At 29.5% G+C, this 26,828-nt stretch overlaps 4 protein-coding genes across 6 annotated transcripts in view; 2 read left to right on the top strand and 2 right to left on the bottom strand.

Moving 5' to 3' along the window:
* The window catches only part of LOC111621267 (ATP-dependent RNA helicase DDX3X-like), a 66,139-nt gene extending 59,237 nt beyond the window's left edge, over positions 1-6,902 (top strand). Inside the window, exons 16-19 of the mRNA XM_023363351.1 lie at positions 3,179-3,296; positions 3,589-3,750; positions 5,339-5,348; positions 6,118-6,902. Coding sequence (XP_023219119.1) covers positions 3,179-3,296; positions 3,589-3,750; positions 5,339-5,348; positions 6,118-6,316 — 489 coding nt within the window. The 3' untranslated portion in view covers positions 6,317-6,902. The remainder of the gene's footprint in view (positions 1-3,178; positions 3,297-3,588; positions 3,751-5,338; positions 5,349-6,117) is intronic.
* LOC111621253 (ATP-dependent RNA helicase DDX3X-like) lies at positions 6,439-7,579 on the top strand. Its single transcript, XM_023363332.1, has 3 exons — positions 6,439-6,489; positions 7,122-7,287; positions 7,363-7,579. The coding sequence occupies exons 1-3, from the start codon at positions 6,439-6,441 to the stop codon at positions 7,554-7,556; spliced, it is 411 nt and encodes a 136-aa protein (XP_023219100.1). The 3' UTR covers positions 7,557-7,579.
* Positions 7,580-10,171: 2,592 nt separating this feature from the next.
* On the bottom strand, positions 10,172-14,833 carry LOC111621265 (probable low affinity copper uptake protein 2). Of its 2 annotated transcripts, XM_023363349.1 has the most exons (4): positions 13,366-14,833; positions 13,208-13,283; positions 11,995-12,151; positions 10,172-10,720 (listed from the first exon to the last, which is right to left on the bottom strand). In XM_023363349.1, exons 2-4 carry the CDS (start codon positions 13,281-13,283, stop codon positions 10,516-10,518), a joined length of 438 nt encoding a protein of 145 aa, XP_023219117.1. In that variant the 5' UTR covers positions 13,366-14,833; the 3' UTR covers positions 10,172-10,515. The 2 variants fall into 2 exon arrangements, with proteins under 2 accessions (XP_023219117.1, XP_023219118.1); XM_023363350.1 differs by having other exon boundaries at positions 13,208-14,833.
* A 2,302-nt stretch (positions 14,834-17,135) lies between these two features.
* The window catches only part of LOC111621262 (serine/threonine-protein phosphatase 2A regulatory subunit B'' subunit beta-like), a 33,318-nt gene continuing 23,625 nt past the window's right edge, over positions 17,136-26,828 (bottom strand). For both annotated transcript variants that reach the window (XM_023363346.1, XM_023363347.1), the window contains exons 6-13: positions 26,375-26,461; positions 24,110-24,266; positions 23,979-24,027; positions 23,810-23,896; positions 19,655-19,799; positions 17,558-17,707; positions 17,378-17,481; positions 17,136-17,313 (exon numbers count right to left, since the gene is read on the bottom strand). In XM_023363346.1, the coding sequence (XP_023219114.1) occupies positions 17,157-17,313; positions 17,378-17,481; positions 17,558-17,707; positions 19,655-19,799; positions 23,810-23,896; positions 23,979-24,027; positions 24,110-24,266; positions 26,375-26,461 (936 nt within the window). In that variant the 3' untranslated portion in view covers positions 17,136-17,156. The remainder of the gene's footprint in view (positions 17,314-17,377; positions 17,482-17,557; positions 17,708-19,654; positions 19,800-23,809; positions 23,897-23,978; positions 24,028-24,109; positions 24,267-26,374; positions 26,462-26,828) is intronic.

The following is a 26,828-nucleotide window of genomic DNA, read 5'->3' as shown; positions in this document are numbered from 1 at the left end:
GAGTGTTTCCTCAGAAAATACTGTACTGTACTTGTATGTATTGTTTACTTGAGAATACAACAGAGAATAAACTGCCCAAATACCCTTAAACAAAGGAAAAGTACGTCCTTTATGAAGGCATAGAGCCTTTACTACATGAAAATGAAAATTAATGAATACACTGTGTACAGTAATTTACCTGATAAGACATACCTCAGAAAAATACTTTGAGGCATAAAGCTGTTTATAATGAAAATTAATTAACTAAGGATTTTTTTGCCCTGCCAGGGTGTGGCAGAGTTATCTGGACTGCCGGGTTATTGAGTGCTGAGTTTTCGAGACTGTACTGTACTTTGAAATAATTCACAAAAAATAAATATTTCTAAATGAAATAAGTGGAGTTTTTTTTAAACACAGAACAACTTCTAATAACTTAACACTGCATTGAGTAATAACAATCCACGAAACCTTTTTATAACAGTGTTGTCTTCGTAACAAACTTCATGAACATTTTCGACCTGAAGCAGAACTCGGTGGAGGTCAAAAACGTTTGTGAAGTTTGTTACAGAGACAACACTGTTATAAAAAGGTTTCATGGATTGTGGAGTTTTTTTAATCAAATTTAAAATTCTGTACTAAACACGATATGCATGTGCAATTCAGAGTGCCCATTGGCTAGCGTATGTCGGATGATCACTCCTCAACTTACTATTATCACTTTGCCCAGCTAGGTGATAGCAGTATTCACAATGACTGGTCAATTTGACAAATTAATCAATATTTATCACACTGCGTGCCCTATTTGGTCATTATTCATAATGCCCGATTAATCACTTTGTCCATAACATATCCACCAAATTGTTTTTCTAAGTTTCCTCTAGATGAGCTTGAGTTTTTCACCAAATTGGAATCTCTTTCCTTTAGATTAGGGTTGTCAGCACTAAGTCTAGTCAACTAAATAGGGAAACTGTCAACTGCAAGGGAATTTTCCTCATTTGGATAATTTTACTTTTAAACAGAAAATTCTTTAAAACATTGTTGAGAACTAATGCAATATTACTGAGTTAATCCTTATTACAAATATAAAAACACTAAAAATATTTAGGAATTCTTGAATATTTTAACCAAGATTAAATGTTTGAGACATTTCAACCTGTCATCAGGTCATAACTAATTTGAATAAAGAAGTTTTCACAAATATTTTAATGGTGCTCTTTGAATGTTTAAAATGTAGTATGTCTATGGCTTAAACAATCAAATAATTACAAGGGTTCTTGTTCTTTTTCCAAGATTTTGAATGGGAACTATAATTGATTGCTTTCAGGATTTAAGTAAAGCTTTTTCTGTCCAGATTTTGTTAGATGATGATGATGATAAATTTGACAGTAAATCATCTGAGGGATTCTGAACATTTGGATTAGTGGATCTGACTGGGTCTACACCCATGTTCCCTGAATAAAGCAGTTTGTTTCCTACAAACTGCTCTGTTCCATTCCATTATAGGAAATGGCACATTGTTTTCTTCAACAGAAAACTCATGAAAATTAAGACTTATTCACTACTTTAGGTTTATAAGCTAGGAACTCTCCCTCATAGCTTTTATTACTGCAGAAATAGTTGAACCTAACAGATCAGCACTATCTTACATATTGCTTATTAATGTGCCATTATTTCCAGACTGCTTTTGTGCTTGTGGAAAATGTAACATCAAATATAATACTCTTCCTTTGACTTTGCTTTTATATTTTTCTGGCATTTGCTTTTGTTTTTTTAAAAAACCATTAGATTTTCATTAGTGGTCATCTTCAAAGTATATCTCAGTTTTTTCTTTATAAGATTTCTTGCATTTTTGGTTCTACCACAGTTTTGGATACTTCATTGAAACTTTTGCAGTAGAACTTTCAGCTGCCTTGGATAATGCATACTGTAGTGGTTTTAATTACATTGTCAATGTTTATGATATTAGAGAGGTTGTAGTGCAAGTTCAAATGTTACTTGTACGTGGCAAGCAGAAGTACATGGTTTATGTTTTAACTCCAAGAAAAAATTGTTGTGGTGCACATTCACAACATCACGTGATTCAACGAACGTCACGCATTATCTCATAGGAAATTTGTTGAAAAAATGGAAGATACATTTAATGTCGAGGGCTACCAGTGAAGGTAAATAAACAAATTAAACTATTTTAAAGTATTCATAGGATGTTTAATAACACTAAATAATTAATTTTAATTAGCATTGTCTCCTACCATATGATACGACTACTTTATACCTTTGTCGTGGGAAGTAGTGGCTTATGTAAATTCGACAGCAGCTCGGAAAATTAATTTTTAGAAAATTTACAAACATGTTATGCTGCTGATGGTAGATGATGTCGTGGAAGAACAAACCTACCTTAAGATAAGCTATTATGAAGGCAAATATATGTAAATTCTATAGACACTTCACATCACTTGCTAAAAAATTGAATAATTAAATAATTTCTGGATTAAAATAGTCTGTTTCTTTACAATATTATTCGTAAATGCTTAAGTAATCATTATTTTAATAAAATAGGTCATAATTTTAATCCCAAACACAAAAAAAATGAAGTTTAAACCGATCTTCTACTTGCCATGCTAGATGTAGCAAATGCCATTATTGACCGTCTAGAATTGCCAGATGGCGGTGCTCGACCGTCCACCGTTCACGTTTTGGGCTGAATATGATGGTCGCAACCTCTCTATTCATTAAATCTGCTGTGATGCTTACTAAAGATGAATATAACTGGAAACTAAAAAACATTCAAACACTAAGGATGAATAAAGATGCCAAACCTTTGTCCACTAGCTTTAGTTTTGGCAAAAATATTAGCATTAGAATGTGTTGTATGATTTGATAAGAATGCCTGAAAACAGTTTGACAGTTTCTTTAAGAAAAAATTTATGTTCATGTTCTTTGTTGCTTTTGTTTCTCGTGATAACATGTGTAAATATATTACTATGAACATATTCCATATATTATATTATATCTTATTAAATGGAATAAAGTATTGTTTGCTTGAAAATATCCATTTCTTTAATAATATATTTAATTTATAATGTACTGTACAAATTTCTCATTTGTATAATATATATACAGTAACAAGGTTATGTATAATTTTGTTTTTATTGTTCATAAATTATATAAAGTTAATATAAGTAATTTGTTTCATTTTTAGGTAGCAGCAAGAGGTTTGGATATACCAAATGTAAAACATGTGATCAACTTTGATTTGCCAAGTGATATTGAAGAATATGTGCATCGCATTGGTAGAACTGGTCGAGTAGGAAATTTAGGTATTCCATTATTTTACACTGATTTACTTTATATTTGTGTATTTTCACTAGTTTTGTAAAATTAACTTTGAAATTTTATCAATTTAATTAATTTTTTGTGACCGTATTTGATTCTGTCTAAGATATAAATGAGATTTGACATATTGTTTGATTCTTTAATAAATTTAGTAAACTAATATTGCCAGATTTAAAACTGAAAAGTTTTATATCTAGCAAAGTTTTATATTAAATACATTTATCATTTTTATTATGATTTAATATTTGCTGTGTGTTAACTATTTGAAAAAAATAGGTCTAGCTACCTCATTTTTCAATGAAAAGAACCGAAATATGGCACTGGATTTAGTGGAATTGATCACTGAAACAAAGCAAGAAATGCCTGAATGGTTAGCAGCTTTAGCAAAAGAAGTACAAGTTGAACAAAGGACCAATAATCAAAGAAAATATTCAGGGGGTCGAAGGTAAGTAGAATTTAAAATGTACAGATTTTTTTAATAAAATAATGAAAATTAGATAATAAAACTTCAGAACACACATTACAGTCGACCCCCCCCTATAACACTGTTGATTATTCTGTTTTATATGAATTCCATGTTGTACGAGTCACTTAAATCTTACAAATACATGTGCCGGGCTGTGAATGGCTCACGTATTTGTAAAATCTAAGTGACTNGATAAGCTATTATGAAGGCAAATATATGTAAATTCTATAGACACTTCACATCACTTGCTAAAAAATTGAATAATTAAATAATTTCTGGATTAAAATAGTCTGTTTCTTTACAATATTATTCGTAAATGCTTAAGTAATCATTATTTTAATAAAATAGGTCATAATTTTAATCCCAAACACAAAAAAAATGAAGTTTAAACCGATCTTCTACTCGCCATGCTAGATGTAGCAAATGCCATTATTGACCGTCTAGAATTGCCAGATGGCGGTGCTCGACCGTCCACCGTTCACGTTTTGGGCTGAATATGATGGTCGCAACCTCTCTATTCATTAAATCTGCTGTGATGCTTACTAAAGATGAATATAACTGGAAATTAAAAAACATTCAAACACTAAGGATGAATAAAGATGCCAAACCTTTGTCCACTAGCTTTAGTTTTGGCAAAAATATTAGCATTAGAATGTGTTGTATGATTTGATAAGAATGCCTGAAAACAGTTTGACAGTTTCTTTAAGAAAAAATTTATGTTCATGTTCTTTGTTGCTTTTGTTTCTCATGATAACATGTGTAAATATATTACTATGAACATATTCCATATATTATATTATATCTTATTAAATGGAATAAAGTATTGTTTGCTTGAAAATATCCATTTCTTTAATAATATATTTAATTTATAATGTACTGTACAAATTTCTCATTTGTATAATATATATACAGTAACAAGGTTATGTATAATTTTGTTTTTATTGTTCATAAATTATATAAAGTTAATATAAGTAATTTGTTTCATTTTTAGGTAGCAGCAAGAGGTTTGGATATACCAAATGTAAAACATGTGATCAACTTTGATTTGCCAAGTGATATTGAAGAATATGTGCATCGCATTGGTAGAACTGGTCGAGTAGGAAATTTAGGTATTCCATTATTTTACACTGATTTACTTTATATTTGTGTATTTTCACTAGTTTTGTAAAATTAACTTTGAAATTTTATCAATTTAATTAATTTTTTGTGACCGTATTTGATTCTGTCTAAGATATAAATGAGATTTGACATATTGTTTGATTCTTTAATAAATTTAGTAAACTAATATTGCCAGATTTAAAACTGAAAAGTTTTATATCTAGCAAAGTTTTATATTAAATACATTTATCATTTTTATTATGATTTAATATTTGCTGTGTGTTAACTATTTGAAAAAAATAGGTCTAGCTACCTCATTTTTCAATGAAAAGAACCGAAATATGGCACTGGATTTAGTGGAATTGATCACTGAAACAAAGCAAGAAATGCCTGAATGGTTAGCAGCTTTAGCAAAAGAAGTACAAGTTGAACAAAGGACCAATAATCAAAGAAAATATTCAGGGGGTCGAAGGTAAGTAGAATTTAAAATGTACAGATTTTTTTAATAAAATAATGAAAATTAGATAATAAAACTTCAGAACACACATTACAGTCGACCCCCCCCTATAACACTGTTGATTATTCTGTTTTATCTGAATTCCATGTTGTACGAGTCACTTAAATCTTACAAATACATGTGCCGGGCTGTGAATGGCTCACGTATTTGTAAAATCTAAGTGACTTGTACAACATGGAATTCATGTAAAACAGAATTATCAACAGTGTTATAGGGGAGTCGACTGTATTTCAAAAAATTAATGCATATACTTTGTAAGATTCATAAAGAAAATTTGACTTGATCACTGAATTTGGCTGTAAATTTTTACATCAACTAAGCCATCTCTTAATTGTGGCACTAAACTTTGGATAGATAAAACCAATCCAAACCATTAGAAAATAAAGAACTATTTAAAGAATTTAAATTTTATACATAAATTATAAAGTTTGTTCTGTAAAGTGGTGATGGTTATATAATTTTTAATTATGATGAATATCCAAAACTTATTGGCAATGGTCCAATTCCAAGTTGTCCCTACCAAAGAAATTGAAAACTAATCAGCAAATAATATTTTAGTATGATGATGATAGAAATTAAGAATTGTATGTGAAAAGTATCAATAGTTTTTGTTTAAAAATTTTATCAAAATTATACTGTATAATTATTTAGAATACTTAAGATTTATATTGCATTTGATTATACATATATTTTATTTTGATTAAAAAAATTTTTTTTCTCTTAGTGGGAGATACGGCTCCGGCGGTTTCGGATCTCGTGATTATCGTCAGTTCGGCCGTGATCGAGGCAGTACAAATCGCATCGCAGTTTCGAATAATTATTCATCTTCTGCTGTTGGTTACGGAGGAAATAACTATGCTCCTCAATATAAAGGCAACTACGGTGGAAATTACAGTCCCGCCAACGACTGGTGGGGTAACTGAGAACTTTCCATAAAATGTCGACGATGAAAGCAGCAATGAACTATTTTTAGTGAAATTTACGATACTTCCCGTTCAACAATGTATATGACATAAATGTTTGTCACAAACTGCTTATCTGTGCAATGGAAAAGAAATACATTCTTTTACTTGGAATGCTGCTCAAAAGAAGCAGGGTTCGTTACATTCTTACATATGTTGCCTTGTTCTACTGTTGAAAATTGTGTGGAGAATAACTGAAGACTATAGATTTGGAAAACGTAGCTATACAGACTTCAAGAAAATTTAGGTCACAGTGCTGTTGTTGTTTGCTACAATTGCCTGCTGATTTTATTCTCGATGAGCATTATATTCCTCTTGCTGCAAGGATACGAACAAGCCGATATTTTGCGGATTCGATCATGATACAGTTTACATCTGTGACACAATTTACTTATTTATTTAATAGTTATGCACCATATGTCCTGCATTAATAGCATTATCAAATAATTGTATTGTTGTCATTCATACTGATCAGAATTTATCTTTAATTGAGGATTGTTATGTTTAAAGTATCATGTTCTGAGAATTTAATATATACATATATATACTGCTGGCCAAGTAAAATGCAATGCTATTTAGGACTAGATATTGCAGGTGTTGCATTTTGCTTGGCCAGCAGTATATAATATATCTAATAATAATGGTAAATCACAATTAGAATACTTGTACTTAATTATAAAAAAAATTGTTTATATTCAGAGACCATCAACAAAAATCAAATTTTATAGCTTTGGATATAAAACTCTAATTTAATCGTTTATTTTAGGAACTGGCTCGTAAATTCTTGGATAATTACATCTTTTTAGCAGTTGGAAGAGTAGGTAGTACATCAGAAAATATTACACAGAAAGTTGTTTGGGTGGAAGAACATGATAAGAGATCATTTTTACTGGATTTGTTAAATGCTGCTGGACTGAAAAATGGCAATCCAGGTATTTTAAATTTAAAATAAAGTTATTAAAATTTTTAAAATTGTGCTTTTATATAATAAAAATGTTTTTTTTTAGCTCGTGATTCTTTGACTTTAACATTTGTTGAGACTAAAAAAGGAGCAGATGCTCTTGAAAACTTTCTTCTGAAAGAAGGCTATCCAGTAACTAGTATTCATGGAGATCGTAGCCAGCGAGAAAGAGAAGATGCTCTGTGGTCTTTTCGCACAGGACATACACCGGTTCTTGTAGCTACAGCAGTAAGTTTATAAAATTTAAAGAAATAATCTTTAAAAATATTGCTATATTCTTCAAATAAAATATTTTAAGACATACATTATATAATGACATGTTACAAGGTTATACTGCATTATGGATGATGATGTAGATTTCTTTTATTTCCTGCCAAACATGCATTTTTATTTCATTTAACATAGTTTGTTTTGCAAATAACATAGTAGCTTTCACACACATTTGTCAAATGATGTATACTTTGTTATATTGTATGGGTTTGCACTTGGCTTTAACATGGTGTATCTGTTATGGACAAAGTGATTGATACGGGCATTACGAATAATGACCAACAAAATCAGGCATTGTAATAAATTTCAATAATTTATGAAATTGACTGGTCGTTATGAATACTGCTACCACCTAGTCGGACAAAGTGGTGATGATATGTTGAGTGATCATTTGACATACATTAGCCAATCAAAATTTGCATCTTACTAAATGCGTATTGCATTTAGTACCAAATTTTAAATTTATGTGACCAGTAGTTAATCTTTCTTCTTTGATAAAAGTAACGATCATGGAGGAATCATTAAGTGATGTGAATAATCGCTTCAATAACCGATTNGATAAAATAAGCTATATATATTTTAATTTTATCATGAGAAAATATATATATATATTGATTATATATTTTTAAAATTAATAGCTTCCAACTATTAACAAGAAAGGATGTAAGAAAATAATAAGTGTGGTGTGCATCATAAAACAAAAAAAAAAAAAACTGCTCTCCCAAGTAATACCTTTGTTATATATGATAAATCGTAACGAACTAATCTTATTTTCGAAGGGACCAATCATAATCTTGCAGTGATTGTTTCAAAAGAGAAAAATATTCGAACCAAAGGTATGTTTTGTGATAACCATAAATTGAAATGTAGCATTGTTTAAATTTTCATATATAAAAATGAAAAATAATAATAATAATATTTATAAATATATACTGTACATATATATAAATTTAAAAAAAATATATATAGTGCAATTTTATGATTGGTTCCATTATAATTTTTCGTCAAATATGATTTTTTTAATCACATTTTTCTGTTTTTAAAGGTGTTTTTTCCTCCCCTTGGTGTGCAGTTGGCATGTGGAATACATCAAGTTTTTTTTTTTTTTTTTTTTTATTTGATTGTTAAAAATGATGTTGATCTCTAATCATACGATATTTCACATCACTACAAACTCTCATAAACAGTGCATATGCAGATCATCACTCATTATAATTAATCGAAACCTCATACTAGTACCGACTTCACTTTCCGAACAGATCGAGGCACGCGTGCCGTTATATTACTATTACAATTATAAATATATATAGATATAAAAGCAAATTTTATTGTATGTGAAATAATTTTAATCAAAAAAAAAAACAAACAATTATATATTATATAGCATTCTGAAATTGTTTTCACTATATATATATTTTTTTTCTTTATAGATGCTTTAATCATTCCATATTCCACAATGCTTAAAAAAATGGGTAACTGTTATCTTACCCATTGTGCCTTACTCACTGAGTGAGTTATAATAACCTGCATACATTACTATGAATGTCTGTATTAAGATATTTTGTTTGATGAATTGTACTATAGTAAAAATGATATTATATATATATATATATAAAAAGGGATGTTTTGTTGATAAAACTTTGACACTTTACACGTGGAGGATTGAAAAAAAATAATAATAATGATAATAAACACTTTCGACGCTAGTTATTATTTCTAAACCATTTTATAATTGGGATGTTTATTTTATTGTCAATATGTTGTTACACAAAACACATTACAGAGCACTCGACATACCGAATGTAAGAATGATGTCCAATGACAGATTTAGTCTTTTAAAATGAAATTAATTTAAGCATTTTGTTTGGATAATTGTTTAATAAATATTGATTTGTAAATTTCCTTTGGAGGCAGTTGATTTGCTTGTTTTTTGTTTTGTTTTTTCCTTCCACTTAACCAACGATATACAACTTAGAAATTCCGAATCAATATCCGTAAAGTAAGTATGAATGGATCGTAAATAGAATCGATTATGAATGAATGTGACGTAGAGATTTATCTGTTAAGTGTAGATTTAAAAGTATACTTACAATCAAATTACGGAAGGATGTAAAATCGCATTCTGCTTGGGGGAGCAGTGCTCAATATTTTATAACCGGAAGGTTAGAATATCAAAAAATATATAGTTAAAATCACTTCCGGTTTAATGATTATAAACCGTTTTTTCTTATCTGATAATTACTTATAATAATAATAATAATAATAGCTTGTGCTTGAAAATCGATTTATTTTTATACACTACTTTTTGTTCGTAACTTTAAAAAAATAATAATAATAATGGACGATATGCATCTTAATGTAGTACTTATTAAGCGCCGAGCGTATTAATAGAATTTATATACTCTCAATTATTTTTTTCATTCCAAGCAATAGAACGGGCATTTATTAAATGCTAAATCTATAGGAGTTTTATTTAATTATCTGGAATAAATTATCTTAATTTTATCATGTATTAAATTGAATGACTTTTCTTTTTTTTCTCTTTTTTTTTTGATTGTTGTTTACTTGAAGTTTTATTTGTGAAATTTAATTAATGGTAAAATATATATGTATATATTTAACTGCCAAATTGATTGATTTTTCATAAATATATACACTATTATTTTCGTAATTTAAAATTTTATTCCTAATCTTTTATAAGGAAGAAAGTAAACGAATCGTTAATTCGAGTAAAATCTCTCTCTCTCTGTGAAAGACAGAACTTTCAGAGATTAAATATTGTGATGAAACGCGGCAGATATATGGGACGGCCCAAAAATCGGTTAACAAAGATATATTAGTTATCCCCGATTCATGCAAATACAAGAGTTAATAATTCTAATATAAGAAAAATTATTAAGAACATTCAATTATTTTTTAAAATTAATAATTAGTATTTCTGTATCGAACATTGAACGTGAATCTTCGTAGGTTTGTAAGAAGCGAACACACTAGAAAAGCCAACACAGAATAACGTGGAGAGGAGAGTCGAGACGATCAACCACACGTTGAATGTCATAACTGTCAACATGATCGTGTATCCTACAAAGGTTTGCATAGTGTAAAGCATTGTCTGAAACACGTGATGTCGAACTCTGGAAAAAATAATAATAATAAAATTTTTATAAAATTAAAATATATATACAGTAAAACCTGTGTAAACCGGACTCTCGCAGTACGGAATATATTTTTTTCTGGTTTGGGTGGTTCCGTTTTAAATTAAACAGGTATTTTTTTTTAATACAGAAATTTGTTGCGTTTCGAAGAATTCTCCCCATTTAGGCAGGTTTCCGTTTTAAACAATTTCACTGTATATAATAGAATACAGGAATATAGAACATTGTAAATAGAAACGACATTTAAGGTCTCAATTTCGAGATATTTCCAAAAACAATACCTCTAGTAAGCGCCGTAAACAAAAATGGCGACTCAGAACACGAAACCTTCTTTGGTGCGGAGGTGCGCAAGTTCATATTTTGCCAAAACGTCACTAACGCTTGGAGATTTTAAGAGATTCGGGATAGTTTGTTATTAGCCTCCCTCCAAATACAGGTAACCCCCGTATAACACGGCACTTCTATAGCACGGATTCACTCTAACACGGTTCGAGAATTGGTACCATCCCCCGTATAACACGGCACTTCTATAGCACGGATTCACTCTAACACGGTTCGAGAATTGGGAACATCCCCGTATAACACGGTGCTTTTATAGCACGGATTCACTGACACGGTTCGGGAATTGGGTAAAACCCTCGTACAACATGAAATGTAATAAAGGGTGCGTTCTTTTATACCTCCGCGCGAGCATTGTAATTGTTTTCGTCGCTACTTTGAATGCTATTTCAACAAATAATCCATTTAATGGTTACATTTTACAATTGGGACCCTTCTTTTGCCTCTAAAAGCTCATTTTAGAATTATAGATTCCTCCATCACGATACTATCGATATTGCGGGCGCCGCCATCTTTCTTTCACCGTCGTTCCTAAATGCGTAACCGCTATTAACGAACAAAAACTCTTACCAGTTGATGATGCTCATGCTGAGATCATCATATAGTATAAGTAAATATTTTACCAGAGGATTACCTATGAAAAAAATGAATAATAAATCCGATTTAAATAAAGATTTAATAGCATATTTTTTAATTTTTGGAACCTAACCCCCCCTTTTCGCACTAGTTCTTTGTTTTCGTATAACACGGCAATTTTTTGGAATGTAACTCCCGTGTTATACGGGGACTACCTGACACACACCTCGTGCGCGAGAACTTTTTGGCCACTCATGTACAGTACATGTTCATTTGAAAATATGACACACATTATTAACATGTTTTCTCGACGTTACATAAAAGAAATGAATACTAACCTCTTCCAATCTGTTTTTTCTTTCGTGTCAGTTGAAACTTTTACACCCCTGTACGTTTCTTCGTTTTGTAGGAACAGCGACAAACGATTTCTGAAAATCTTGATAGTTTCGTACAGGAACACCAATAATGATACTATTATGCAAGCTCCAAACATCTCTAAAAATAGAAAAAAAAATATGCGGTTTTTTAACCCTTCGTCTTAATTTTAGCCCTTATTTAATTTAGTTTCATTGGAATCAGCTCTGACACTTTGTTCTCATCCGTGGTCCCCGTTTGTAGGTATTTAAAGATTAATTAAGGAATGGGTCGACACGTCTTCATTATAAGGGTGAGCAAACAAAAATCATACTACTACATACTATGTAATCCAGGAACACGAATTTGACAAAATTAGTTTCTTCTGTCTATAAATTAAGGAATCCGCTATTTTGATTTTAATTAATCTTGACGCCGGCCATTAGTGCTCGGATTAAATTGGCAGAATTTGGATTTGATGCGCTGTTTTAATTCCACTTCACCATCCATTTTCGTACACCTTCTGTTTCAGCTGGTGGTACCAGTTACTTCAAATTGGACGCAACTGACGGAAGTTAATTAATTAACATTTACGTCGTCATTCTATTTGCTGACGTAACGGATTCCATATTTCTCTCGAACAGAAAAACTATCTGTACTAGAGGAATGTGTGTCGAAGCTTTGCCTCCCTTGAAAATACGACGACAAACAATCCTCTACTGTCGAAATCAGCGATTTTCTGATCTCTTTTGCGAAAATGAAAATCTCAATTACATAATAATCATAAATATGTACGCAGATGTACCTTGGCTTTTCAGGATCGTGTGATCTTCTATAAATGATGTTACGTCTCCTCCGGTAGTTCTGTCACGTTATCTAGAGCAGCGTTTTTCAAACTGAACCGTAATCCAAAAAATTAACGCTAGCCATCAGCATGTTACGGTTAATTACGTTCACAATTATGCTAATTACGAATTGGGCCAAACAACAATGGATGGTCAGTACGGGTAAGAACTGGAGAACGATACCCCGGCCGTAATGCTCTTGATAAATTATGGAGATCGTGTCCTGGAGTTCGAACCCGGATCCATCACGCGATAGGCAAACAACGTTAAAATACATAGAAAGCTTAAATTGTTGTTAGCACGCGTGTAAAAACTCTCTTCCTATTTCTAATACCGAGGAAACGTGACTTACCTTCAATAGTCGCGATGGAAATTCCATTCAAGAGGAAATGGTTCAATTTATAATCGAAAGAAAAGTAGGTGTTCATCTAATTTAAATAAAAATTAACAGTTTAAATAAATAAATATGCCGTTATCATATATATATATATTTAAAATCCTACAACTTACCGAATGATGTTTCCACGGCTCGATTTTCTTAGTTGTTGGTCTCGGCGTTTATAACGCCAAGGCAGATCGTCATTAATATATTAAATATAAACTACCTTAACTGTAGTGTGTATTTTTAAAACAGCAGAGGAATTTATTAAAGAGCAGCCGCACCGAATAAATATTGATACCGCTGAATACACATTGTACAAACGGATTTTTAACCAAACATCTATTAGAGCAAAAATACAGACTGTTTTGAATTATTAAAATTTTAGTTTAATTATATTATTAAAAAATGTGAAACTATTGTATACAGTAACTACCAGGATCGACATTAACTCACGTCGTCGTCATTCCAATAAATCTGACATTATGAACACCTCGCCCATCCTCTCCTCCACTATTCTTACTGTTACTCGCATTAAAATCTTGGCCTCATCATCAAGAAATGTGAACAACTTCGTGTTTTCAAGTATTTTTTATTTTTTTGTTATTTATAACAAATGCCACTAAAGATCTCAGTGCAGGGTTCTGTAATTCAAAGCATTGTGGAATACGGTCTTCCTACTGTTGCCCGGCTCGGTAATCTTCACTCCATTATCTTGTATTATGGATTTGCCCTTGGATTACCTGTATTACCATCAATTCTGTTGTTGGTTGCATTATCACATTTCTCCCACCAATCTTTGCTTCTGCACTCTCGGAACAAAATATATTTGCTCTTTCATACTTGATTTACTAACATCCTTGGTAAAGACATTTCATTTTCCTCTCATTTAATTTGATTGTAGGTATCATCTCCCAGACCTTCTTGACTAACACTTTGATCTCTTCCCTCTCCGTCAATGTGGACTATCCCTCGAGTCCTTATCCTTATTTCTGCTCTCCCTTTCTGGAATAACCTACTAAATGACTTCTCTCTACGATTCTGGATTCGTAACTGGCAAATCACCTACAGTATAATCACAGACGGCACCCAGCACTCCATTTGTATTTTTGCTGTCTTTCTTAACTACAACTACCATCACAAATAAATATTGACCATGGTTTTGGGTCAATACCTATTGATTCCTAAGACTTTTGTAAAGAATATGTAGTTAACTTTCGGAAACTCTAAAGCATTCGGTTCGCCGGTTGCACCGTACTTGTTATTTATTGTATATATACCTAACAATCCAACTGTATACTGTTTAATAATGATATAACAATCCATAAGATGTATTAACAATTTGTTACTTCTAATAACACCATTTGAGTATGATTCTGAATCTCAAATTTTCATGTGGTGATCCAGGCAAGTTGATCCTACCCATCATTTGGTTGCCTCTGTAATGAATGTAAAAAAAGAGTAGTGTCCACAAGAAAGAAACGGATTTCTCGGAATGAAATCCTTTAACTTTTTGAGTGATATTTTCTTTAGAAAGAGTGAAACTAATGATCATTAACACATCTACGCATTTAATGCAAGAAAGCCAGGATATGTATACAAGCATCTATGCTATGACATGACCTTCAAGCATCAAATTCACTATTTTATTAATAATTTCCAAAAAATTATTATAACTTTCTTAAAATAAGAAAAATCAGAAGTGCTCTATTTACTGATAAAAAATGAGGAGGAGATATTGTTTAAACTCTTACTGCTCTATGGCACATACATCATGGATTTAATCCACATTAGAAATGGCTGATAGCAAGGGACGTGGTATGACATTTTGGAATCAATTCATTTGTGAAAATGTCTAAACAAATCTGAACCTGCATTCAAATCTTTTGGCACGGTAAGCTGGGGCACTTACCACCTTGTCTACATCGCTGTCAAAATAACATCAATACTAATAATACAGGATCGAAAGGTTGCGCAATGTGTCAGGAATCAATCTTATTTTGTGAGGTTAATGTGTGAAAATACAAAGGGTAGTAAAAAAATTTATAGTCTGATCTTTAAGAAAAGCAAAATCAAATTGTGTTATTACAACGTGTTTGAAATGGCCTCCTCATTTACAAGGCACGAGCTCATTTTACCTTGTTTGATGTCACCTTTAAAGAACCTGAAAACCGATGCTGGAAACAGCTTTTATAATGTTCCTCTTCAGTTTATCAAATGTGTGTGGATAATTTTATACCTGGCTCTTGAGATACCCCCAGAGGTAAAAATCTGGCAATCATGGAGACCACAATTCTACACAAATAAAATGTTGCCAAAAAATTCTTGCAAGAACTGCAGATTCAGGATATTTCTGTTAAAATTCGTTTGCAACACCTGCGTAAGAGCAAATGACAAAATGCTCAATAATGAAAATCCTTTGTTCCCGGGAAAAACCATTTTGCTTCCTCACAATGAACAAAGCTATACTGCAGCCAATTTATGACTTTCATACAAAAATCAGAGTTTCTATTAATAATAGTAAGCAGACATAGTGTGGGAGACATAATAAAAATAACTTGACACAAGTTACAGAAACAAGTATTTTGATGTGTGCGACTTTATGATCACCCCGTTTATTGTTTAAATAATACATATTAACATTGCATTTGATAAAACAAAACAGTTTTTTAATATATGAAACAAGTAAAATAATTAAGTTACTCTGTGAATCTCAAACTTACAAAATAAAAAAAGAATGCAGTATTATCATAATTTAATTCTCTTTAAATCATACATTAAATTATAATTTTTCATTGGTTAATATTAATGTTAAAGACACTGTAAAGGGGAAAAAATGTAGCAGAAAATTTTCTAGTTATAAATTATTTCCAAATTTATTTTCTGCTTACAAAGTAAAATTTATAAATACATAAAGGCACTTATATAGCATACATAAAATTTATTGCCGATACTAGCAACCATTAAATATAATTCTTTTAATAATCATTTCGAGGTGTTTGTGAATATTTAAAATATATAATATATATATATGTATGTATATATATACAGTTTTAGTAGTTTGAAAAAATTAACTCTATAATTTACTAGATAATTTTGTACACAATTTTCTTGTATCGTACTGTCAAATGATACACCTGAGAATATATCCACGAGAGATGTTACGATGAGATAAAACAGGATTTGCACTTTTCTTAAAATTCGAATGGTTGACATTTTCCGGGATGATGATTGAAATATGCTTAATATTGGAACAGTTAAAATAATTAGTTTCTTTGGGTGCAAATTGCTAAGTCGAAACAGGAATTTACAATTTATTGTTATCCGATTTGGGTAATGAATAATTAGCAGTGAAATGAACAAACTTATGTTATTTTTTTGTTAAAAAAAATTAAATTCTATGATAATTAAATATTATTTAAAATACAAAACAAAATCAACTTAAAACTGGAAGATATTAATCATTTGGCACACTACAATAATTAAATTTAAAATATATATAAATCTTAACATGTATCTGAAACAATTTATGAAATTGTAGGATGGTGATTATAAATTATGCTATTTTTCTTTAATTGGTTATGAAATAGCATTTAATAAAAATTATAAAATTAATAAAATGTTAAGGCACACATTACACTTAATGTGATACAAAGCTATTCATTTTTTCACAGTTAGCACTCGTATGTAAAGTAAAAAGCCTTTAAAATGACTAGTGAGCAGATATTTTAGATAAATGTAACTAACATCAAAACATGGTTATATTTACCTAAAATTGATTGATTAATTAATTTTACAAATAAATTTTATTACAACTTAACTTTTTATATTTTATAATCACAGCCTTTGATTGGTGATAGTTTCTGTGTCAATATGTACATTTGAATTATGTTCTTGTTAACTTTTTCTCCGCGTAACTTAACTAATACGGATACTCGGCATCTGACTCAGCATAGTCGTAGTCTTCATCGTCAATATCCATAAAGTTTTTAGATCTGCTGTGGAGAATGGCAGAAAGATTGAATTTTCCCAAACTCTGAGAATATTCGTCTAATTCTTGATCTGCCTCATCCAATGAGCTAGTTAGGAATAAGATGTCAATATTTATCATTGTGCTTTAAATATATGATCATAGATACTCACTAATGATCCGATTGTAAGCCAAGACCTTCTTCTGCAATTAGTATCTCATATTCTTCGGCTGCATATATATCCCAGTCAGACATTTCTATTCCATCGGTTTGATCCTGTTAATTGTATAAATACATAAACTTCTTCCTGTCATTTCGTGAATTTGTAAATTTATATATTAGAACTACATACCCGTTGTGATGCAAATGGATCCCTCTGTTCATGATCTAGGAATTTTTCCAAATTGAAAAATGTATCAAAAAATACAGGTGTCATTTTGCAATGTTTAAGATCGGATAGAGATATTTTGCCCGGATATTTTGGTCGCACCATGTCCAGCATCTAAGCAAAAAACAAAATAATTCATTAATAAAAAAATGCACTAAGATTCATTTTATAATTTTTTCAGAATCTTACTTTTATTAAATTATTTTAAGTATTATGATATGTTGGCAAGATATAAATGTTTTTTCTGTCATGTGTTTATAACTTGCATATTTTTTCCATAAATAAGGTTAAAATTAAATAGCTTTTTATTTTTGTTTATTTTTTATTTTTGTTACATTAATTAGGATTGAATCTGTAGACGTGCATATTACAATTAGGATTTCTCTAACAGGATCCCAGCTGTATCTCACGAAAAGAATTTCCCAAGTTATAAACCCTGGAAATTCTTCTTCTCTTATATGCATTAAAGACAATTTTACCCACATCAATTGAATCAGAAAGGGCATTATCATTATCAGGATATTTCATTACTAAAATAAGAACCAAATTGAGTGATCAGAGTATTGACCATCTTTGCTTTTTAAAATCTTATTATAAAATTTACAATAATATTTTGTATTATGTTTTATTTAAAAACAAAAATTTCCCTCTAAGTTCTACATTCTAAGTTTGATATAAGTTCAGTTTTTTTCTTTAAATTTTCAACTCAATTCAAAGGCTTTTTTTTGTGTTATAAGCAGTTTCCAACAAACTTTAATCAACTTTTTCTACTTATGAAAATTGCTATGCAATTCAAAAGTAATTTTTAATACATATTTTACACAGTATTATTATTATTATTATTATTATTTTGGAGGATGGATGCATTAAATTACTTAAAAAAATGAAAAATAATTATATCATTTGATTTCAAGATTTATTTTATATCTTAAAAATAATTAATTATATCCCAGGATTTTTCGGGATTCCGGGAAACAGTTCACTTTTTTCTTGAAATCCTGGGACAAGGACTGGGAAATGAGAAACTCTAATTACAATAATCTAAGTAAAAATATATTTTTCATAAATATTCTGTGTGTAAGAAAATCCAAAAGAACTTTAAAAATATGTTGCTTTTTTCAGAAATACAAATTTTATATCCTTTTTTCTGCACTGAAAATAACAAGAGGGGCTTTTGTTAATTCAGCCTTGCTCATAGCGGAGTAAGTAATGAAATAAAGCATCAGACATATCTGAGTATAATTTCTCACAAAAATTTCTAAGAATACAACCTAGATTCATATTGGAACTAAGAATAGCAGGCTGATACCTTTACCTTGTAAGGAGTCTAAGTCCGATAGTTATTTTATGTTTTGAACATTATTTTTAGTTATAGTTTTTTTGGGGGGTCTTTTATTGAATGGAAATGCCTAAGAAACCCCCAAAATGTGCTAGATTCAAAAGTAAAAATCTCCATATACTAATTTACATCAGTGACTGATCCCATGATGCACAGATATGTAAATAGGGCAATATGGATTTACACTGATACAGATAAAAAATGGCACGCCTGTCAACAGTGTGGTGTAGCTCCCAACAGCAACCTTCACTGAAGCAAATTATCTGGCATTGTTTGATAAGTGTATTCTTTGTAAGCTTGTAAGAAGCATATTCTTTGTTTAATTACTTCGGTGGAAATTTAATTGATTATAAAATTGTAATTGTATATTTTTTTTCTTTTTTTGGAATATTTGAAATATATACTTATTACTAATTCTTGTTATAATCATTGCTGTTTATATATAAATAACACTGTTCAATCTAATAAATATTATTATGGATTTTTACTTATATAAACGTTATTTTGGATTATTATATTTTGCTTCCCATTAGGTCCAGGGCTGGTACTTGATTTGAACCCTAAATTGTGTAACCCCATCTTTTGTGTCATGCAATATGTTACAATCTCTCTGACCATCCAGATATACAATATTTACATAAATTTGAAAAAGTATTCTTCTTTCTTAAATTATAATATATTTATATTTAAATTTCATAGTGAAAATAGAAAATTACCATTACCTGACATAAACAATCTTTAAATGGAAGTGTTTCTATGCCAAGAGCTTCCATTCTTTGAAGCTGTTCATCATAAAAATATTCCAGTTCATACATAGATAAGAAACCATCACCATCCAAATCCATGCATCTAAACCAATATTCAATGCTACCCAAAAGAAAAAAATATATACATATAACTTTTTTCAAATAAATTTATTTTATATATATATCATGTTCATTAAGTATAACCTTGATATATTTAGAATACAGTAGAACTCCATTTATCCAAGATAATATGGAATGATGCAACCTTGGTTAACTGAAAACTCAGATAAAATAAATAGCCATAGCTATTTTGGATTAAAAATTACAAATATAAATGATTTATATTGTATATCACTTTTAAGCCTGTTTTTATACTTTATTAAATTTAATCATACATAATATTTTTTATATAATTTATTATGTAGCTAATAGTTTTAAGAAGAAAAATGTGTATTATTGTAGTTACATTTTACAGTAATATGAATTGGTAATAATCCATATTAAAACCTTTTGACTAAAAACATTAAATCAATACAAATGTTTTTAGCTCTTTTTAATTAAAAGGTCATCAGGCTATTACGGAAAGAATATATTTAAAGTAGTAGATCATTCAACAAGAAATAAATATAATTAGAACAATTTTTAAACTAAACAGATTTTTGGATATAATATAAATTCAGTGATATGAATTACAATGTTGAACATGATATGTAAGATGTTTTTCTATCACAAAAGCTATAACAGATATAAACCAAATTATTATTGTATAAATTATATTCAAACTAAATTTATACAGCAATATCCAGTTAATATCCACAGTACTAATTTAGGTTTGTTAGGAATTACATACAAGAATCTCCATACTCCAGACATCTCATCTTCATCCTTGAAGTCACTGACCTTCCCATTTTATTCTTGGAAATATCTGGAGGCTATAGAACTATCCTTCCATCTTACAGAAACTGCATTATCCAGTGTATATAATGCCACAGCAATGAAAGGTATTCTTTTCTGGATGGTTAATGATGCTCTTTAAGCCTACTTAATAAGGAGCATGCTGCTGCATTGATATAATTCATGTTCTTAATTGTCTCTGGAGTCAATAAATGTGACTATACACATTCCTAGTATTCTCTTAGAATCCACCTTATCTTTGCCATTTCTGAGGATTTTGTAAATATTAGGATTTCTTTTATAAAATATTTTTGTGTTCATAGATCATGAAATTTCTTTATAGACAGCATGGCTGTAAATATCATAATTGAAAACCAGGTATTTTATGTGCTACAGTATATTTAAGTTCTAGGTGCAACTTTAGAACTTTTTACACAAGTTTTTACCATATTAGGGCTGAAGTCAAGATTTCTGTTTATCTCAATTAAATATTGAATTTCCTACTGTTGGTCAATAGTACTTCTTTTTAAACTGTCTCCACTCTTTCGGCTTTAAAAAGGACCTCTGTAAAAAGCCCATTATGGGTTTGGCCAGACTCACAATGGGACAACTGTATGATGAGGAAAAGATCTAACATACCTGAATAGACCATCCCAAAAAATTTCTGATGTTTTTTTTGGCCCATTTGGATTTGATTTCCCAGAGCAGTAGGCTGCCACCTTAACCACTCAGCCATCCAACTATCATTGGTCAACAATACTGATACAACGTATAGGGCTCTTCATATCAATGTCCTAAAAGCCATTAGTTTAAAATGCATGGGATCATGGGTGGTATTAGATATAAATAATGGATGATATCCAGGTTTTCTATAGATACTGGTGGAAATTTGGCCTACATCCTACTCACTGTTTCAAAGTGAGTAGGATGTTCAAAAAGTGTACAGATACACCACTCTCCTGTTCTAGGAATGCTTTAGATCATAAGGGTTCTTATTAATATCCAACATGAACTGTTGTATATTAGGTTTATCTCCCAAATAATTAATGTTGTCTACATATCAGAAATATAGACATGTCTCAGTTGTAACTGGATAGTATTCAGTTCTCCAGGGTTCTAGCACCATTCCATATAACACCCTTGACAGAGGGCTATCCATTGGTAAACTTCTCCTTTGCATGTATATGGTACCATTGAATTAAAAGAATGTGAAAAAACACTATCAGCTAATTTTACTCACTTTTAAACATGCCAAGTTTCCATAGGTATCATAGTATGTGTGGACTCTTCATATCAACACTCTAAAAGCTGTTAAAGTAATTGGAATTTTGAGATGCCAGCTGTAAATAATAGAATGGAATCCAAGTTTTTCATAGGTATCTATGAAACTTTATTTACTTTAACAGCTTTTAGAGTGTTGATATGAAGAGTCCATACATACTGTAGCAATATTATTGAACAGCAGCAGGAAATTTGATATTTAATTGAGACAAGCAGAAATCCTTGCTACTATCCTAATGTGGTAAAACAGTTGTGTAAAAGGTATCAAAGTTGCACCTAGAACTCAAATATTGACTACTGAAGCCCTAAGGACGACATAAAATATAAGGTTGTCAATTACAACACTCGCATCCATACCATCTATAAGAAAATTGCAAAAGTTAGCAAAAATGTATTATTCTTTTTTGTTAATAAGAGAAATATATTTATTAAAGCAATCAATAATTATTGATAACTAACAAGCCCAATTAAAAGTACTGTTAATATTAATTTTAGTTAAAACGAGGGCATTTTCTTTTTACGGTTGTAGTATTGGTTGATCATGATCAGAAATATCAGCAATGTCTTTGTTTTTTTATTTTTATCATAATTTTCTATGGATGACAAAATAAAAATATGTTATTAATCAATAATTTATTCTAGCAGGTTGTGTTTGTTCAGTCAAGTAGAATATTGAGCAATTTTTTCTAGAATTTGTGCTTGAATACTGAATTGTTTAACAGAGTTGGGAACAGTTCAAGTACCAAGATGCCGCTGTATTTTGTTCATCATTTTTACAAAGGATTACTTACGTACGGTTAAAAAAGTTTAACAACATTTACATAAAAATGTTTAAATAAACTTTACTAAATACAAAGATTAATGTATAAAAACAAAACACAGTGACAGTCTTAAGGTCTAATGTCTGAAAGCAACAAACAATACCAAGTTGATAGGAAAGTTAGAAGGATGAAAAACTTGCACTATCGGTTTTCATTAAAGTAAACCTGACAAAAGGCACAAAATAAATTGAAAATTTCAATATTGTAAAATCCATGGGCAAATCTTGGATAACATGCATGCTTACTTGAATAAAAAAAATATTGAATAACTGAGTTTACACTTAAAAATTGCGAAATTCTTTGTTGTAGAAGTAATGTGTTGTGTGAGGGATACCTGTAAATACTTTTGACTCCAAAAATATGGCCAAACTCAATTTATTTTTAAAATCAAACTCTGATAGAAAAAAATTAAAATTTTTATAACTTAATATGTCTAAATTTCAAATTAAGAAAATTATAGAAATATCTGATATCTGATTATAAAGGAAGATATTTTTTTTCAATAAATCAAAAACGTAATGAAGTATACTTCAAAATATTTTTTAACATAATGATGAAGATATGTGAATAATTCTTTTTTATTGGACCATATTAAAATTAATTGCATCAATCCTTTCTGAGACTATAACTTAAAAAAATTACAGAAAAAGTTGCAAATGTATTTATATGTAAAATTATTACTTTAAGTTTTAAGTATAAATTATTGTAAAAATTATGTTTGAGAATATATCTTTCAAAAATTTTTCTAACATTAATTTCAAAAGGGCAATTTACAAAATCCATTAAAGATATGAGACAAATAATTGAAAGTTTAAGAAATAAATTACTATTTTATATTTAAATACATAGTTTTTGTTACATATATTTAAATAATAATATTACACACACATATAATAATAAATGCTTTAAGGCTAGCCATCAGGCTACCATCTCTTGCTAAATATAATAATTATAAATAAATAAATTAATTTATAATTATGATATTTAACAAGAGATGGCAGCCTCTTGCCAAATTACTTAGCAATTATTTAACGTTAATAGTCCTAAAAAGAAATCCAGCTGTTTGTTTGATAATTACATATATTTTACATTAACATGTGTTTAAACAGTTTTGCTTTGTAAGTAATAAAATTACCTTCGAGGATGTCTTTTGTCTTCTTCAGATATTAAAAACCACACAAATTCAGAATAATTCATTTTTCCTTTATTTTTTATAGATCCTCTGTAAATAATCAAATGTTTGATGATTTATTCTCTTCAGAATAAATTAGAACAAAATTTATACTTTATTATCTGTAAAATACCTCGTAACTGCCCCAGAAAATATCCGATCAATCATTCGTGACGATATTGCTGGGGGAAAAAAAGAAAGAAATGTGATTTTAGTAGAATATTTGATATGACATTATTTCAAATAAAACATATAAAAATTTACCTCCATCATTATGACGACTTAAGTCGTTCTTGTCAATTGTTAAGTCATGATCAGTGTCAAGTTCCCAAAATTTACAATAAATAACATAAAAGTGCTCATAAGAAAAATATTCAGTTATTAAATTAATATCTTCTTCTTCTTCTAGTAATGCTACAACCTAACAAACAAACAAGTAAAAAATACATATATACATATGCCAGCATTCACAAGTACACGCCAAGCTCTTTTCTACAAAAATTAAATCAAAACCAAACAAAATACTTGATGTTTTCAAAAAATAATGTTTATTTTTTAATTAAAAGTTCTTTTTACTATTATTTTAATTGATCTACAATTTTTCAAAATGAGTACCTAAATTTTTTGCTTTTATTGGACAATTGCTGAATGAGTTCTCTTACTCACGAAAGCAGAGATAATCTGATATCACTAATTTCCAGTCCAGTAAAAACATCTTTCCTGATGTAGTCAAAATATTGTGTGTTAAATCATATAAATAGCATAGCATAAGGTACCAATATAAACTATTAATACTTAGTCAAAATAATAGTTAAATTCATTACAAAGGTCACTAAATTATATAATTTATAATGATAAGATTTTTCTTCATTTGTGTTCAATTTAAAATGCATGTGCATGCACACACTCATGCAAGCACACAGTTGGAGCTGGAATCTTATCAGAGAATTAGTCTGATATCTTTCTCACCTTCTGATAGATCACAATACAGAATTTAGACTGTAATCTTCTAAGTATGGAGCTTCAATAAAATCCTTTGCTTTTTTCATTAAAACCTGTTATGCCAGAAATTGGTCATTTTTAATCATACTGCCTTTCCATGGAATTAATAGCCATTTCTTCTTATCTCTCAGAATCAAACTGGATTCCACCGTTTCTAACAATCACAGGCATACAAGAATCTTTACAAGATGAATAGAAACTAATGTTTTATATCATGTTTAATATTTTAAAATTTAATTTTGATGAATCATTTTTCTCTCTTTTTCCAAAGGATTGCCAAATATACACATATATTAAAATACATTTGAAATTTAACATCTCTTCAGAAAGATTCAACTCCATATTGTTCAAATTAAGAAACAAATCATTCACTTATTGTTTTGTAGAAATGGAAAAGCTGCTTGTCCCATCTTCAAATAGATGAAAGCAGCCCTGAAAAATGTTTAATCGAATAATAAAGTTTGACTTCTATATTTGGAATTCACTTTTATATAACATACAAAATATTTTCTTTTTAATTTGAGGCTATCAAATTTATCTAAATAAATCAAGTATTTTACAGCAGAATTCTACATACTGTATATATGATATGATATGGAGTATGTAAACTGAAAAATATTTTTACAAGCACATTCTAATACAAATTTTAATGATCTTTTTAAAAATAAATTTAGATGATTTAGAATTCCAAAATAAAAAGAGTGCCTACAATATTACATTTGTTGTTTAGAGTGAACACTTTTCTATGAAAAATTATCTAATATGAAATTAAACAGTGTAAAAATTATTATTATAAAAAAATTTTAATTACTGTTAAACCTCATAGAGGAAGCAAAAATCTGATAATGTCAATTGTCCATCAATTCCAAAGATGTCATGATCAGCTGCAAAACAAACTTCATGTAAGATATGATAACAGAAAAACACCCTGTAATGTGGGATATACGAAGAGAAATAAACACCACACTTCCAAGCAAGAATTTAAGCAATAACTACCAACATGCTGCCTAAAGGACATTCCACAAATTACATTCTCATTCCGACAGATGCTTTGGAACAAAGATTTGGTCTGTTGCTTCTGAAATCTATTAAGCCATATTGTGATTCATAAAACTGAAGGTCAGTATTAAAAAAATTAATTTGTGTTTGATAGAAAAAAAATATCTTGACATTTGTTTTTAAAAAAAATGAAACCACATTGTCATGCATCATACTTAATATTTCTGAACAATATTGTTACTACCTAAAACAAATTATTTATAATAATAAATTGAAATAATATTTATATGACACCACATATTGAACCAAAGTTTACAAATAATTATCTATGAATTAGAATCATCATCAGTGTAACAGAAAAAAATGTAAATATAACCCTAATGCATATACAACAAATTTTTGACATTCTATGCTAATTATGCTTATCTAACTACAGATCTTATTGAGATTTATTACAAAGAAACACGTAATTTTTAACTTACAAAATTTCTTAAGCATATCCTTGTTTAAAAAACTCTCTCTAATTACCTGAAGATAATCACTTTTCCTCAATTCTGGTGCAGTTATTCTACCGCTCCAAGACCTATTTACACAATAATAAATTCGAGCTATCACCTAAAAATGAGTAAAGTTATATGAGTAAAAAAATATAACAAATTAAAATGTTAAAATAAACTATGATATAAGAGTCTGAATATTTTAAAATTATAAATAACAATGTAAATTTGTATAACCACCCTTCATCATATATGTATCTTCACATAAAATTTTTAAAAATAAATTTAGAGTTTTGCAAATTGTACTTGATTGAACCTAAAGCACAGCCTGATTTTTAACGGGAAAAGCTATGTAAAAACCAGATTATTTTCAGGCTAGAATTAAATAAATTATTAATCAATCAAATTATAGAATCTGGCCTAAAGACATGTAATTAAGTTGCTATCCAATCAAATTAATTAATTTGTAAGATAAACTTTATACA

The sequence above is a fragment of the Centruroides sculpturatus genome, unplaced genomic scaffold (genome assembly GCF_000671375.1).
Source record: "Centruroides sculpturatus isolate CEXI.00-Female unplaced genomic scaffold, Cexi_2.0 scaffold271, whole genome shotgun sequence".
Classification (NCBI taxonomy): Eukaryota; Metazoa; Arthropoda; class Arachnida; order Scorpiones; family Buthidae; genus Centruroides; species Centruroides sculpturatus.
This window is presented reverse-complemented; position numbering and strand designations above follow the sequence as displayed.

What these genes read in the sequence shown, in the direction of transcription:
- LOC111621253 (XM_023363332.1), top strand. Translation starts at nt 6,439, where the DNA reads ATGGAAAAGAAATACATTCTTTTACTTGGAATGCTGCTCAAAAGAAGC. An exon ending in TGCTGCTCAAAAGAAGCAGG is followed by an intron (nt 6,490 to 7,121) that starts GTTCGTTACATT and finishes CGTTTATTTTAG; the next exon opens with GAACTGGCTCGTAAATTCTT. An exon ending in ACTGAAAAATGGCAATCCAG is followed by an intron (nt 7,288 to 7,362) that starts GTATTTTAAATT and finishes GTTTTTTTTTAG; the next exon opens with CTCGTGATTCTTTGACTTTA.
- LOC111621265 (XM_023363350.1), bottom strand. Translation starts at nt 13,283, where the DNA reads ATGAACACCTACTTTTCTTTCGATTATAAATTGAACCATTTCCTCTTG. An exon ending in TTCCATCGCGACTATTGAAG is followed by an intron (nt 12,152 to 13,207) that starts GTAAGTCACGTT and finishes TTCTATTTTTAG; the next exon opens with AGATGTTTGGAGCTTGCATA. An exon ending in GAAAAAACAGATTGGAAGAG is followed by an intron (nt 10,721 to 11,994) that starts GTTAGTATTCAT and finishes TATTTTTTCCAG; the next exon opens with AGTTCGACATCACGTGTTTC.